Here is a 15357-nt window from a genome sequence, read left to right on the forward strand (position 1 = left end):
TATTTGACCTAACTATTGTAGCAGCAGATATGGAAATAGTAAAAGTGTGTAATATAAAAAAGTGTAAGCTTGTCAGTATTTGTTATGAAGATTGCATATTTTCTTCAGCCATGCTCAAAAAAGAAACAAAAAATAAAGTGTACTTTCAGATCTGATTGACCATACACATTTTTATGGATAAATTTGAACTTCAGTTGTAATAAACGGTTACTTGGAAAGCAGCACGATCAGCAACCACAAGTAATATAATGGTTTGAAAGCAAAAGATGGAAAATATGCTTGGACAATTGATCTGTTCCACAATTACCACAAAACTGCTGCTGGATTCTTCTATCATCTCCTCCAGCTTCTTAACTTCCACTTCCACTACACAGAAATAAAAACCCAGAGGCCTGATAGATCCACAGTTGTTTATTGGTTTTTCAGTTGGCAGGTTTACCAAAGCACCATGAAAAAGTGAGCAAGTTTATTAAACTCAACACAAACTCCATTCAGGAACAGTTTCAGCGTGTATACATGACTAAAGTGTGGATCACTCATTCATACATACAGCAACAACATGTATCTTGTATTATGCACAGCTTAACTTTTCCAGCTGACTGTAATTCCCCTGAACACAAACTGAAATGAATTGAGCCAGAGGAGCAGAGGGGGAGGGCCATGGGATTAGAGAGGGACACAGATATTCCCATCAGAAATATGAGCCAGCAGCACCGTGCACTGGCAGAGTGCACGTGTATCTGAGGCTCCCGCGTGTAAACATGTCGTGGGTGAGTATGTCGGAGCAGCAAATCAGCTTTGAGTGGTGGATCTGGAACAAAGTGGCTCCGGAAACAAGCACAAATGTGTTTACTTGTTCATTACAGAGAACCTTAAAAGTCAGTTTAGAAAGCACAGGTTCATGTAGAATCCACATTTAAAAGCATCCATGAGAGAGACAGGTGGTTAACAGTGGCTACAAATAAAATTAACACATAAAAAATGAGTGCAAACAAATTTGGAAAAGACATTTGCCTTCAGCATACTGTATCAGTGTTAATGGAGCACGAGAGGAAGAATGCAGGGAGCAGGATCCACTTAAGTGTTGACCACAGAGTGAATGTGTCCAGCAGATTTCCTGGGGCTAGCCACAGTGGCTCAAGTCATTAATTTTAATCATGTGACCACTGGAAACAGCAGACCTTCATCTAGTCATATGACTGCAGTGCACAGCAACGGGTTCATCTCAGGCGTAAGAGTTCCACATTATACTGTTTTTGCACGATGAGATACAAGTACCATAAGAGGCTGTTTTTCCACAGTTCAAGTTTTACTTCACTTTTAAACAGCAAAGTAACCATTACTCAAACAAAATAAAAAGTACAACAAAGCTCAAGTACAGCAAGTAACTGTTCAACTGAAAGAAACTCAAGTAAGAAGAGGACGGGGGGGCCCACATTAGTCCAAGTGCTTCACATGGGACAGCTGCAGAATGCTAAACTCACACACAGCACGAGAGTCAAACAAACTGTAAAAACAAACAGCTAAAAGTGACAAAAAACAAAAAAACAAAACATGTTTCTGCTCAGTGCATTTCTGTCTACATAACCAATGCATGTAGAAAAAAATAGTACATTGTGAAGATACACAGAGTGCCTGTGTATACAGAGATGGTAGTCAATGGGCCTGGTATGAGCCAGTCCTGGGCCGGTGCCTTCCTTATTAAGTCAAAGAGAGACTTTGCTTACACCACTGACCAGTGCTGCAGAGACACTTTCAAATGTTCTCTCCAAAAGTCAGCAACAGTGGACAACGCGTGCACATATATTTAGACTATGTTTGATGTGGGCAGTCGCAATTTTAAATATTTGTTTTAACTAAAAACAGTGAGGGGCTGTAAACAGTTCAAAATAGAGTAACAGTCTTCATCTGTTTAGGGGATTTTTCACAAAAAGGCAGTATTATCTTTGAAAAACACAAAGTATCTACAAAAACAATAGGGGGACATAAAAACTAAAAAAAATAAACTTTTTTTCACTGGAATTGACTACTACAAAATTTAGATGTGAATTAAAAAGAAGTATAAACCGATTTTTTGGCATTGATAATCAAACAAATAGATCAGTACACAGGAAGCTAGGTGTTAGTTTAGACTCCAGATCATTCCAGCCATACAAAGGAAAACTTTCCTTTGTGTAGGCAGCAGTATTTGTTTTATTTTCGGGCTCTCTGTTTGGCCAGGCGTCTCATGAAGCAGCAGGTCACTGTCGAGATGATGACGATCCCAACAAACAACGCAGAAGACACGCCCACAACCAGAGGGATGAGGAGCAGATCCTCCACTGCAGCAGAAACAAAACAATAATGTGATTTACACTCAGTATATACTTGCTCTATTTATCTTTATAATATATATAAAATATATGACGCATTGTTAGTTAGAAATGCAAAACTGTTTTGTCTAAAAGAAAAAGATTACGATCGAAGTATATTATGCAGTCTTTAAAGTAAAAGATTAGGTGTTTTACATAAAGCATTACACGTTACGTTATTAAAAACCCTAAAAAACTCAAATCAATCAAATGTGACCAATAAGTCATAATACATAACACTTTAACTTAAGAGCACTGTGCAATATCAAAGGCCTGTACTTGTATATGCTACACATTTGGCAGAGAGAAAACAAAGTATAAAATAAATAAGATTAAGTGTCTCCACAAGATTTACCTCACCCCCCCAAAAGGGTCAAATGATTTCATGACATTTACACAGCTGTGTTCAACTTGGTTAAGAGACAGCCTCAAACTAAGAGGGCATTTCCTGAACTATAACCCAGAAGAGCTGCTGCATAGCCAATAAATCAGACCATGGTTATAAGGGGCAGTCAGCACTACTACCACTGCACAAAATAATAAACTACAAATATAAAAAGATAGAGCCAAGAATTATGATTTTGGAATGAGGAGAGTACAATACAAATAGAACGCACAGAATATTTATGTCCATATTGCTAAAAGTGCCCTACTGGAGGAGGGTACACCACCTTATTATATCTTATATATCTCTACGTACAGTGGGATGCACGATGAAAAACATCCATCTTGTATTTATTCAATTACATTTACATATTTAGGGCTTAAAGGTGCGCTATCTGAAATAAATAGTTATGGTCTCATGGTAACAGAGTGGTTGAATGCCCTGGCTGACAGACTGAGAGGTTTTTCTAATCTTTTTGGTTTTTGAGCTCAGATTTTAATCAGGGAATATCATGGGACAACGAATAAGTGCAGCATGTGCAGTTAACAGGACACAAGTAAGGGACTACTGAATTGAGTGAAATGAGTGGTTTGCTACAGACCTCTGAGATAACACAGGATTTTACACTAAACATTAAATATGGCCTTTCAGAAGAAATACTTCAAAAGGAATTTCATTACCACCTACACAAAAGAGCAGAGTAAGAAGAGTGAGACTTAGAAGAGGCTTTCCTGTTGTGTTTACTTGGCTCCCTCACTTTTAATGCTGCAGGACAGAGGAGAAACACATTTGTCCTGAGGGCTGATACCCACCTCAAACTACCACCTCTCTCTCCCTCTCTAATGTTAAGAAGAAAAATGACTGTGTTGACAGACATGGACGTTAGGATCTGCTTATCCAGCCTTTTTCCCTTTTTATTTATATTGTCCAGATTTGTATAAATTATTATGACATGAAGCATACTCACCCCGAGCATAGAGATAAACAGTGACTGTGTTCGACTCCGCTTTGACCCCAGTGTTGTACCATGCTCCATGTGGATCCTGCCCCCAGGCGTGAACGTGGCAGGCGTACAGGCCCTGGTCCGCTGGGCGGGCCACATGCACCCTAAGCCTGTAGCTGCTCACAGTTAGCCGGTCCACGCTAACCTCACTGCTGTTGGAGAATACCTGGGTCACACCATCATGCCTCAAAGTAGCTACAGGCTCAGGTGTAACTTCGATCGGTTGGTCAGGAATTGATATGTCTGAGGATGGACTTTGGTCTTTCTTCATGACTAGTTTGGGAATGAGCGAGCGCACCCACTGCACCTGCGCCTGGACAGGGCCTGTAGTTACAATAGTCACGTTGCAAATTAAAGTGATGGTACTGCCTCTTTTCAACAGGGGACCACGAGGCAGCTGAACCACTGCAAAGACACGTACATCTGTGGGAATGGATATCACACAATTACAGACATGAAATTGGCGGCAAGATGTCAAAAATATCAAATAGTGACTGCATAAAAAGGAATGAGTGTCATCCTGGGACATGTGATTAGTTCCCTTTAGTGCCAAAGCATCAACATAAAAATGTCCATCAAATCTTCGATCAAACAACTATGTGCAGAGAGAATTCTGTCACTGTCAAATTACAGCTATATCATTCTCTTAGGAAAAGTTGGTTAGATGGCATAGGTTATAGCATGATTTAATACTGAATAAAAATAAAAAAGGGTAAAAGAATTCACCTTTAGTGCGCAGATTGACAGTGACTGCCTCAGAGTGCTGGGAGTAGATGGGTGCTGTAGATGGACTGAGGCTTATGTCTGGAGCGTAAAAGCTGACCGCACATCGGTAAGAGCCAGAGTCTGCGGGCTGCACCGAGAACAATTTGAGAGTGTATCGGCCTTCAGACACTTTCTCCAGTGAGCCTCTGCCCTGGCTCAGCTCGTCCCCCCAGCTCACCACACCAGCGGGGGTTATCCACACTAACCCCACCTAACACACAGAGTGCATGTGAATTCAATATATGCAACACAAAATATTCACTTTTTAGAAACTCTTCTGAACTTAAAAATAATTTGACCTTAAAATGAACTATACCTCTTTACTTCTGGTGCCATCATTGACCAACCACTGAACCAAAAGTCCATAGTTGATTTGAGACGGTAAACCCTGCACTTCACATGTCAGGAGCAGGGGGGCACCAATCTGCAAGGTCAGTACTCCCTGGGGCGTGGGCATCACTTTTATAATATCATCTATTAAAAACAAAAACAAAACAAAACAAAAAATATATATATATATATATATATATATATATATATAATTAACATTAATGATATGGAAAGTGTGAATATTGTTTTAATTAAAGCACTCAATTGTCTGTCTTATTTTAGAGGTCAAGGGTAATGGAGCCTATTCTAATTAAACGTGCTTTGTTCAGTGGAAAGACAGAGTACCAGGAGAGTCCTCTGGAACAGGTAATAAAATCTGCATTATCATGTTCGGTTCTAGTGGTGAGTCTGAAGAAGTTGATAACTAAATCAGGGACCGCAGATGGAAACTAGCCATTTAGCTTAAATCTGGAGTGGAACATCTGCTTTTTATTATCTTAATGTCTCTGTACATCCTCCCTTTAAGACCAAACTAAACTAAATAACAAACATGCATTGTTTTTTTCTTTAGAGCTTGTTTACTTCTGAGCTCACAATAACTGGACAGAAATCTGTAATAGACACATTATGTGCGCAGACAAAGGGGGACGTGGGAGGTCATTGTTTTATTGAGTGCAGTGTTGCGAAAACACAGGGCGGCCTACAACTGTGATGTTTAATGCTTTAACTGAACAGTACTTTTTATGCAAGAGGAATTCAAATGACCTGAATACCATCACCAGTTTAACCACGAAATTCAGTACAGTGCGCATGATAGGTCAGACTCTCCATTTCACCAAATATTATTTTTAAGATTTTACTCCAGTTTGATAGTTAGTTTTGTATTATTTTACTGACATACATAGAGATATTTTCATTACTGTTACCTAGCAACTATACTGAAAACACAGACCAAACATATTCATAGTAATTGTGGAATGATAACAGTCTTTCCTATGGGCCCAAAGCTCGTTCACATTCCACAATTTAACGACGTCAGTACTTCAGATGGAGGGCAGGAGCCTAATATAACTTTATGGGAGATTCACAGACATTATCCACAATTGTTTAACATTATTTATAAGGGATTAACTAGAGCTTTCAACTGACATATATCACATTTTGAGATTGAAAAACATCATTGCACATTGTCACAAAATAACTGAACATTTTAATTTATGGTGACAGAGAAAATATTGAAGTTTGTGCAGTTTTTGTTTGGTGTATATAAACCCAGTAATTTCCGAATCCTGACTGATGTGAAACTATGATTTTTATTTGCTGCAGTTACTATCCTTCCAAACAAAGTAATAATAATAAAAACATAAATGTTAGGTTTTTTGTTTCTTGTTACAGCTCAGTTTATGTGACAGAGTGTTCAAATGGGCTACTTTGTGTTGCCATTTTGATGGGACCATCTCAAAAGTGCCACAAAAATCTCACAGTAAATAAACCATTTTCCAAATCTATGCATCCATCTGTAGGTTCTTATAATAACAACAACTGGAACACTGGATAACAACTGGCAGTAATCCAGCTGCTTAGCCAGACAGCTGTCATATCCAACCCCGTAATCAAAAGGAGAGGTGGGCTTCAGACGTGTCAATCATCTTGCCCTTTTTACTTATATCCTTATGTATACAGAGGATATACATACTACAGCTTTTTTCCATTCAAATCTCACCACAGAAAGTCAGTGATGTAGTGCATGGCAACTGGCTTGGAAACAACACATACAAAATACTTATGATCCCTTGTTACTGCTATAAACTGTTTAGTTTACCAATAGCAAACATACTTCTTTTACTGGCTATGCGTAGACAAATGATTAAATGAGTGATGATACTTCACAGCCCTGTTAGAAATGCAGTACCTTTATATATTAATATTAGCTTATCATTATTAACTTTAAATAGGTCCTATATTACTCAAAATTGTTTTTCTGAGTTTTAAGTCATGTTACAATGTTGATATCACTTCAATAACACCCCTGGAGTTGTGTTTTGTTGCATTCACACACGGTTGAGTAACCCTTTACTATTAGTTTGTCTACATATCCAAAGCTCAGAATGCTCTGTCCCACCTTGTGATATCATGAAGTGATAGTTTCAAGGTAACAAGGTAACAGCTAGTTTTTACCTTTTGTTCAGTAGAGATTATCGAAATTATTCTAGTGAAGGTGTAGTGGAGCACTTCTTTTATTACTATATGACATGACAAGGTGGAAATGTTTTCAGTTTGAGAGAAGAACTCCTAAACCAAGGGTTTGTGTGTTAAATGTTTGAATGAAACAAAATACTACTCCAGGCATGTTTTCGATTAGGAAACATTATAACATAGACCAGAAAATAGCATAACACAGCTCCCCCTCAAATTTGTATTAATTTGAGTGAAATTCAGAGCACCAATACTCCAATGTCAACAGGAACACGGCACTGGTTGTACTGACCTAGTTCATTGACAGTCAAATTGCCAATATCCAGTGTTCTCTGTGCGATTTTCTGCCACGATCGATCAGGATCCCGGATCCACTGGGAGGCCTCACAGAAATATGAGCCCCTGTCCTCCGCCCGCACCCCTCTCATCTTCATCACGTACAGGTCCTGTCCGCCCTCCACGTTCCTCTTCTCCAATGAGATCTCTCCGTCGTCATAACGCTTCTGGTATGAACTTCCAGGCACAATCCCCAGCATCTTGTCAATGGAGATGATCTCTGCATCTCTGTCACTTGTTTCACCGCGCTTCCCAAACATGACGGACAGATGAGTGAGCTGTTCCGATTGGATACTGGCAGAGCAAGTCAGAGTTAATTCAGCCCCCTGTGGCAGTGGCTGTCCTGTGAGCGAGCGAGAGTAGCTGATCTGCAGTGTGTCAGGGATCACTGTGGACAGACACAACAGACAATTACATTATGTCAGGCCACTGCAGCAGACAGACACAAGAGAATAATATGCCCAATTTAATTTGCTGTTCCTGCGATATCAGTGAATTTTCTCATTGTTTTGAAAATAAGATTAAGGTTGAACTATTAAAAACGATGTAAACAAACCATAATAGGTTGAGAAAGAAAGCAAATCTATATAGTAGAGTGTCTTAAGTCTTGAAGGCCCAGTTTTATTTTCTGGCTTTTAACATGGCATGAGTATGAGTGTGGTTCTCTGTTGTCTTTTATTGTTTTGTTTTATTGATTTTTTTATGCATTTATTCTCATGGGTCTGTTTTATGGTTTTATTTATTTGTTTTTACACCATAGTTTTATTATGTTTTTATTGTATTAAATTGTCAATTTTTTATTTTTATTTTCTATGTGCAGCACTTTGGAAACAGTCTTTGTTTATAAAATGTGTTATAGAAATAAAGTGTGTTGGAAAAGATAGTATGAAACAGTATAAACCCTCATTCGTCCAGGAGTGTTTCATGAAGAGACTGTTTCAACGCTGGTCATTTGGACATTGTTTTTGCGATTGAGACGTTTCAGCTCTCATCCAGAAACCATTTTCAATTTGATGAAACTGGTTTGAAGCACTGGGCTTTTTCCTAACCTGAGTTTACAAACCACAAATTACTCATTTGAAGGCAATGAGGTGCACATTTTAAGCAGAGAGAAGGACTGGTTTGCAAGGGAAGTAAAAGAAATGTGTGTGAAGAAACAGAATCCTTCTCTGAACAGAAATGGGGACTTCAACTCCACCAGCTGTTTACAGAATGCAGAAGGTGAGACAGCAAATACACAATGGGGGAATAATGACCCATAATGATGTTAGGAAGAAAACAATAGCAGGTCGGTTTCACTCTAAAACTTTTCCCTTTAGGGCTGGACTTGGTAAACTCAGGTAAGGATAAAGCTCAGTGCTTCATGTCAGTTCCATCAAATTGAAAATGGTTTCTGGATGGGAACTAAAATGCCTTGATCACAAAAACAATGTCCAGATGACTCTACCTATATAGTATGAAATAGAAACTGAATATTATCTGAAACTAGTCTCAAGCTTTAATGAGTAGTTCGCTGAAAATGCCAATTGAATCATAGATACATGATAACATTGTTAACATTCCTCACATAGAGATATCTATAATGGGAAAATGTTTAAAGTCCTATGTGTATTTCTTTATTTTTGCGGCATAATTTATAAAAAGTGTTGTAGAGATGTAGAGGTTATTTGTGTATACACATTCATACATACATTCTTAACAACTCAATTCAAGGACGCAAACCGAAACAGAATTAGACACAGAAATGGGCACAAGTCTCGACCATTTTAAGTTTATCTACATTTTGTTACAAGTTTTATATATAAGGAATCTCTTTTCACCTGTGCAGTCTTCTCCCACTCTTATTACTCCATGGCAGTATCATTCACAGTATTAAACTATCACAACAGTTGAAATAAAATACTTGTACCTTTGACTGTGACCAAGCTGCTGTAGTTGCCCTGGAAGGTGGAGTCCGTGCTAGGCGTGTAGCACTCGTACCTGCCCTGGTCTTCAGTACGCAGCCTGTGGATCACCAGTCGGACCCGAGCGTCTGAATCCCTCTCCACCCTCACCTCACCGTTCCTCACCCGTGACTGAAATGGGGCGTAGGGAAAACCTGGGTCCCTGGTGGAAATGACACCCATCTGTCTCCCACCGGCATCATCTCTGTATAAGAACCACTCAAAGTCCTGCTTTCTTGAGCCTTCGTACTCAGACACCACACAAGGCAAGGAGACGGGGAAACCTGCCACGCGGTACAGTGGTCCGATGGGAAGAGTCACATCACGGCAGAGAGCAAACTGAAAAACTGGGAAAGAAAACAGAGTGAGATAAATACGTACTTTGTAAGAACAGCAATGGAACTAGTGTGTGTTACAGCTCTCACAGCATGTTTGGCACAACCAGCCACGAATCAATAACTTAAGCTGATAAATGGCTCATAGGAAGGCAATACTCTAAATGGCAAAGTAAAAAATCTTTATCTGGGACTGGGCCAGCTCACTATAAGCACAATGAAAATATATTGCTTATTCATTTTAACTAATTGAAACTCCCATGAGTGCCATGTAGTTTTAATGTTTTAACACAGTATACTTGAAATGAAAAGCAGTGGAAAACAGATCATCTCGTAAGTCACAGGTTGTATTTCATTAATGACTAAACTCTCTGTTCATCCAGGCTTGTTAGAACCAGTGCACATTATGTTGGCTGGAGTTTTTGACAGTATGACTCAAACTTGGCTCCACAGAAATTATAAAATGTCATTAACGGGAGCCTATTTCTAGATTTATGTGTCTACATTTCTTTACACCATTAGTTTACACTAAATAATTGCCATAGTAATTTAAAAGGACCATATTCCTCTTTTTTCTAAAGTTGTTTTCTCATCAAAAACAGACCTGTAGTTGTGTTTTGTTTTATTCACACATGTTTAACACACACTGCAAATTTAGGCTGAGTTCTTCTCACAAACAGGAAATGCTCCAGTTTTTTTTTTTTTTTTTTTAACTCTATACACTAGAATCATTTGTATAATTTCAGCCCTGGGATTCCTAATCTCTACTGAACTAAAGGAAAAGGAAGTTAACTTGAAAAGTGCCATTTCATGACATCACAAGGTGAAACAGAGCATTTTGAGCTTAGAGATGTAGACAGCCCAATAGACCAGGATTGTTCAAATGTGTGACTGAAACATAACACAACTCCAGGTATGCTTTTGATGAGTTAACATCATTGTAACATGGCTTAACGTTCACAAGAGTAAATTTTATGTAATACAGGACCTTTAAAATAATGACTGTATATAATGCATACAGAAGTGTACGCGCCAAGCTTTCTTCTGCAATCTGTAACGCTTCTGCTTAGCACTATCTAAATGTCAGCAGTGGAACAAAGCTAAATCTGATACTCTGTCTCTGATCCAAACCAAGGCAAAACAAACGCTGAAGAATTTGTCCAGGGAACACTCAAAATGTATCACTGTTTTTGTCTGGGGCTCAGAGGAGTGCAGGGAGGCGCTGTCGTGTCTTCTGAGGTGACATTATAATGCACTACTCCCTAAAAAAGCTTTGGACACTAATAAATAATCTTCAAAACACTTTAAAATCCACAGACGGCAAATGCACCTCTTTTTTCTAGTGTTGGGGGCGAATTATTCATCTGAGTGTGTTAGAAGCACAGACCACATGTAAGATTGATGCGGCGTTGCTAGTGATTTATTGAAGCTTTTCACAGCACTCCCTGCAAGAAATGTGGAAATTAATGGATAAAAAGTTCAATATCATCAGAAGCCTTTGGATGGATGTAATCTGAGATGCCTCAAGACTAGATGGACATTCATAGTTGACAGAAGATCTCAAGTGCTTCTGTTAACAATAGTTTATTTTTCTGCTGGACCAACCAAAAATGGGAAGCTACATTTTAACACAATTTATGGTCTGAGATATGACATTAAAACTGCTCACTGTCTAGTCAAGGGCCCACAGATGAGTTATTTACATATTATTGCCCTCTTCCTCTTTGTTGCTGCATATTATTAGGGCCTATTCCTGTTTTTTATAATTTGATGGGCCGCTCTGCTTTTAGTTTAAATTACACACATGTGCACAGTTGATCAGAAAATTGTTTTAACTGACCAAACAATATTCTGTTGTTATTACCTACTAAAAAGAAGAACTATATTATATTTTAGAGTAAAGGCAGGTGGACTGGTTTAAAGGGACCATATTACACTATTTCCTGATCTATGTTGTAAAAACTTTTCCCTATCAAACCCATACCTGGAGTTATGTTTAATTCCCTTCACACATGTTTAACACTCACATTTTGCATATTTAAGGTGATTTTCTGCATATTTAATTTTCTCAGACAGAAAACACTCTACTTTGTGATGTCATGTGGTGATACAGAAAGTGCTCCACTGTGTTTTTAAACCCCTTATACCTTCACTAGAATCATTTGGATAATTTCAGCCCTTGAGTTGCCAATCTCTACTGAGTTTTGGAGATGTAGACAGACTAATAATAAAAGTTTACTCAACAAAACACAACTGTAATTTTGATGAGGTAACAACATTATAGCTGAAATGCAGTTTAGATGGCAAAAATCACTTAGACCAATGATTTGTGATTACCCCCAAATTAATGATATACACATATGATATGCACAAAGAAAACAAAGACACACACCCTAAACCTCACCTAAAACTGATAATTGTGATAGATAGTTCAACAACTGGAAATTCTAGCTTGGTGTGTTTCGTCTCTGTGTGCTTACAATACTAAAAGTGTCAGACATAGAAAAAACTCTAGCTCTGTCATGACCTGGGCCCCGTATCAACACGCCCATAATGACAAGAGACTAGAGGGAGGTTTAAGCGGATCAAGTCCTAATTAACACTGGGCAGATATGGGATGGGGCAGGAGGGGGGGGCAGATCTTAGGACAATGCTCACTCTGGATTAGACACTGGGCACAAAATGCAGTGCAACTGTTCACCCTTAACAGACCACAAAGACAGAAGGTTTAGGAGTGCACCATTAATCTAGTCATTCACAAATGAAGAGGAAGTTGAGAGAAGATGGTTCATTGGGATATATATTTTACCTTATTTAGTAGTTAAAAAGTAGTTACATTTCAGTTTCAGTAAGAAGTCTCATAATACATTTTAAATTGGTGCATGATATGTAAGCAGCTAGGAAATTAATTCTGTGGTTTTAAAAATAAAATGGAAAACAACATGTTTAACTTAAGTATTCAAAAGGTAAAATGAATATTGAAAATTAATATAACATGCTATTGAGTATTTAAGTGGGGAAATGTAGAGAACAGTCATAGGCACCTAAGTGTGTAACAACAGCAGTAACAATAGTACTTGTGTTCAAACAAAAATGAATAAATTAATCAAACTGTATCGATAAGTGACACTATGACTAACTGAGTGTCTGAAGCAACAGTTTCCCTGGGTGATTTCAGCAAAAACAAATTCCAGTAATCTATTACAAGAGGGCTGAGAGGTCAGGGCTGCGTTACCTACAGAAACTATGAGGTAGTGACTGAATGGATACTACTGATAAGATCGTGTCTGTTTGGGATGTAATTTTACTCTGTTGACAAAAAAACAAACAAACAAAAAAACACCTGTCCACTGAAGGGGCTTGTTCCAATCTATGAAAAATGATAATCAATAATAATAACATTAGAAAAGAAAATAACTGTTAGAAGTATGGGTTATTTGAACCTTTGTAGCTGTGAAATCCAAAGTAGTTTCGCCACTTTTTGCTACATAATAATGACTAGGTGTAGGCAGATGGGATACGGTTCAAAGCTACGTGTAAAGTAAACAGCTTCCACACAACAGCATGAACTTACCGCCATGAAGTAACACGATTAATACCGCCTTTATCGGAGCCATAGTGGTCTATCCTGCTGTCCCGATGGAACTACGTTGACTGGGATATCTCGTTGTGCGTACCTCTGTCCCCGTTCATTGTACAGTAGACTCGCAGTGTCTGGACAACAAAAAATGCATGATAACTGTGCAGTTTGCAGTGATATTCCTGAGACAGAAGGGACAGCCACAGCCACGAGCCATCCATCATGGATCTACTGGTGCAGTTATAGGTGCACAGGGCGAGAAAATAAATTACCTTTATCGTGCACAGTCGCATTTGCTCAACAGGACGACGCCTCCATTGTAGCCTGGTTTGGGTTCAGATTATGCCGCTTGATCAGACATGCCGTGCACGGGGAGGCTGTGCTGGTTGGAGACATCACAGGGGGTTGGGCATGGATCTGGGGCTGGGGTTGTGGGGAGAAACAGGAGGAGGAGTCCTTACTTACAAATAGGAGGGACGTGAATGACAAAAAGGCCGTGCGGAAAAAGAAGTCACAGCTGCGCTATTGGTTAAAACCATCACAGCGAAGATGTAGTTGGTTGTTTTATGAGCCAATGGAAAAATAAAGCGGTGTCGTCACAGGTTTTTAAAAGGAGGGTTTTGAACCACTAGAGGGAGCCAAAAGTCAAATAGATTTTTACTGTGGACGCGAGACAGGCCTGAATATGACGCACAGATAGATAGATAGAGATAGAGAGAGAGAGAGAGAGAGAGAGAGAGAGAGAGAGAGAGAGAGAGAGAAAGAGAGAGAGAGAGAGAGATCAATGGGGGAGATACCTTGGGATAGTTGTCATGGTGATTCCCGCCAGGTGGGCGTGGTCACGTGGCCACAGATGTATGCTGGCTTCTTTTAAAAATGGCGCTCACCTGTCACCAGATGAACTGGCACCGGAGAGCCGAGCCACCTCGTTTTGTTTGTTGACAGCTTCACTAAAGTCACTCTTGATGTCACTTTAATTGCTGCTTTATGTCAGAGGAAGCACCAAGCCCCGAGGTTCCAAAATGGCCGCCCATTCAAGTCAATGGGCTGAGCTCAATGGCGCATGATCTCAGATTAGCCTAGCCCGGCTAGGTACTTCCGGTAACTGTGGGCCGACCGAGCATGTGCAGTAGTGCTCTTTTCTCCCACGGGCACACGCGAATGCACGCGACCACACGCAAGGAGCGCGGGCTCGTGTATCACGTGATCGCTTTGACCAATCAGAGCGAGAGGAACGAGAGCGGAGCCGTAGCTAACGAATATAAAGCGTTTTTTTAAGACAACTGAAGGATTTTGAGCGAGAAAAAGTTTATGATCTAAAAATAGGTAAAAATCGCCACAAAATCCGACATTTTTGAAAGTTGTAGGTGCCCTGTCAGCCGAACACGAGCAGGTTGTGATTACATTGCGCTCTATGAGAAAAATCTTCTCTCGGCCCATGGGATTTTTTCGACTGTAGTACCACTGAGTGGCCACTACGTCAACTCGAGGCAGCTACAAGCTAGCAATACTGTATCCAGTTATTTTAATAGATCCATGGGAAGCGCCTCTCACGGCAGCGCGCCGTTTTTAGTCAACAAAGAAAGAAAAGGCGGTGTGGAGCCCCTTGAGCAGGACCCGCCGGATTCAGGAAAACGCGCCAAAACTGCAACCAAAATCACCATCAGCACGACAAGCAGCACGTAGGAGTCCAGGTGAGCCTTACTAGTCCAGGTGAGTCTTGTTTGTGGATACAGAATCATTATTGCAATAATAAATTAAATGTGTTCGTTTGTAAATGTTGGATGAATGAATGCTGCTGCTGGGGGCATAGTTATTCTGTGCTCTGATTCACGTTTATGCAATGTGCAAAGTGGGTTGAAATAAATAAAACGATGGTGTGATGAGTTTCAAATTATAATGATGCTTTTGTTAAAAGGAAATCTATTTCACTCTGTGGATGTGTTTTTAAATGATGGCTCACTGAAAAAGGTGCATGAAGGTGCGGCGGCGGCCTTGTGTCCTGAAAACTGTCTGGTGAAAGGAAACTTACAGAAATGCCTTTTTTGAAAACAAATGCAAAAGGTTTTGTCAGTAAAAAGAAGGAAATTATGCCACAAACGAAACCCAAGAAACAAAAGCAAAACGTGTCTC

General features: G+C 39.5%; 1 protein-coding gene across 1 annotated transcript; it reads right to left on the bottom strand.

Moving 5' to 3' along the window:
* Positions 1-396: 396 nt before the first annotated feature.
* igsf8 (immunoglobulin superfamily, member 8) lies at positions 397-14757 on the bottom strand. The gene is made up of 9 exons (XM_020918556.2): positions 14022-14757; positions 13497-13647; positions 13219-13358; positions 9276-9656; positions 7323-7754; positions 4821-4978; positions 4466-4715; positions 3704-4162; positions 397-2321 (listed from the first exon to the last, which is right to left on the bottom strand). Exons 3-9 carry the CDS (start codon positions 13259-13261, stop codon positions 2194-2196), a joined length of 1851 nt encoding a protein of 616 aa, XP_020774215.1. The 5' UTR covers positions 13262-13358; positions 13497-13647; positions 14022-14757; the 3' UTR covers positions 397-2193.
* Positions 14758-15357: the final 600 nt, after the last annotated feature.

The sequence above is a fragment of the Boleophthalmus pectinirostris genome, unplaced genomic scaffold (assembly GCF_026225935.1).
Source record: "Boleophthalmus pectinirostris isolate CB_2022bp ecotype Guang Dong unplaced genomic scaffold, ASM2622593v1 HiC_scaffold_3, whole genome shotgun sequence".
NCBI classification, from domain to species: Eukaryota; Metazoa; Chordata; class Actinopteri; order Gobiiformes; family Gobiidae; genus Boleophthalmus; species Boleophthalmus pectinirostris.

Bases quoted from the DNA above. Each gene is read 5' to 3' on its own strand.
- igsf8 (XM_020918556.2), bottom strand. From the start codon at position 13,261: ATGGCTCCGATAAAGGCGGTATTAATCGTGTTACTTCATGGCG. The intron at 4,979-7,322 runs GTCAGTACAACC...TGTTTTTAATAG, and splicing joins TTTGACTGTCAATGAACTAG to ATGATATTATAAAAGTGATG. The intron at 4,716-4,820 runs GTATAGTTCATT...TCTGTGTGTTAG, and splicing joins ATGGCACCAGAAGTAAAGAG to GTGGGGTTAGTGTGGATAAC.